Here is an 870-nt window from a genome sequence, read left to right as displayed (position 1 = left end):
TCATGCTTCAAGAAATGATTAAGTCACACTTTTCTTCCAATCTCAGTGCAATATCTTCTTTTTTTTAGAGACTTTCCTGTCCTCATGGACCTAGATTAAAATCTGGTAAACATACCCATATTAACTTGATAAAATTTAGGAGATTTATATCTTATCTCAACAAAAAGAAAAATATGCTGTTGCTGTTGACTCATAGCACTTTAATAAATATTGATTAGTTGGTTGATTGATGAATAAATGAATGTTAAATTTAATTGGAATTTAGAAATCAATATATTTATGTCTATGGCAAAGTTTTATTTGCATGACTTTCTATTGTCTGTAGGTGTACTTAATTTCCCAGTTTACTAGCATAAAGAGGAAGATTTAGGATTATGCAGAAATAATAATTTGTAAAACACTAGGCACAGAATGCTCAAAGATGCTGATGAGGGTAGTTCAGATGACATACCTTGAACCTGAAGCTGGACAGGGAGAAAAGTGAGATCAAGAGAGCTAAATGACAGGAAGAAAATGTGAGGGTCAAGTTACTGGGTTTCTCAATGTGGCTGAAAAAATAGTTGTATTTGGGATGAGCATGTTCAAGAATTAGAAAACTGAAAGTTGCCCTCTGAGAGTGAGGCATAATGGCCTTAAGTTTTACATTTGCTGACTTCTAGAAAATTAACTTCAATCACCATCTCCCTTTCCTTTATTGTCAGACCGTCAATCTTCAGCATGGCAAGTGATAACTGGAAGTTTAGGAGTCTTGTGTGTCGTCTTGATGACAACAGTGGGTATCTTGCTTGCAAACTGTAAGTAATTATGAAAATAATTCATTCTGATTACAGCCATCATATCAGCTATGCTATATATTTCAATGATTTGCTA

General features: G+C 33.8%; 1 protein-coding gene across 1 annotated transcript in view; it reads left to right on the top strand.

Moving 5' to 3' along the window:
* LOC111819392 (killer cell lectin-like receptor subfamily I member 1) overlaps window positions 1–870 on the top strand; it is a 17,280-nt gene that overhangs the window by 5,460 nt on the left and 10,950 nt on the right. The window contains exon 3 of the mRNA XM_023725843.1: window positions 687–794. Within this exon, the coding sequence (XP_023581611.1) occupies window positions 687–794 (108 nt within the window). The remainder of the gene's footprint in view (window positions 1–686; window positions 795–870) is intronic.

Source organism: Trichechus manatus, unplaced genomic scaffold (assembly GCF_000243295.1).
Source record: "Trichechus manatus latirostris isolate Lorelei unplaced genomic scaffold, TriManLat1.0 scaffold00472, whole genome shotgun sequence".
In the NCBI taxonomy this organism is placed as follows: Eukaryota; Metazoa; Chordata; class Mammalia; order Sirenia; family Trichechidae; genus Trichechus; species Trichechus manatus.
The sequence above is the reverse complement of the archived record's forward strand: the minus strand, read 5'-3'. Positions and strand labels throughout refer to the sequence as shown.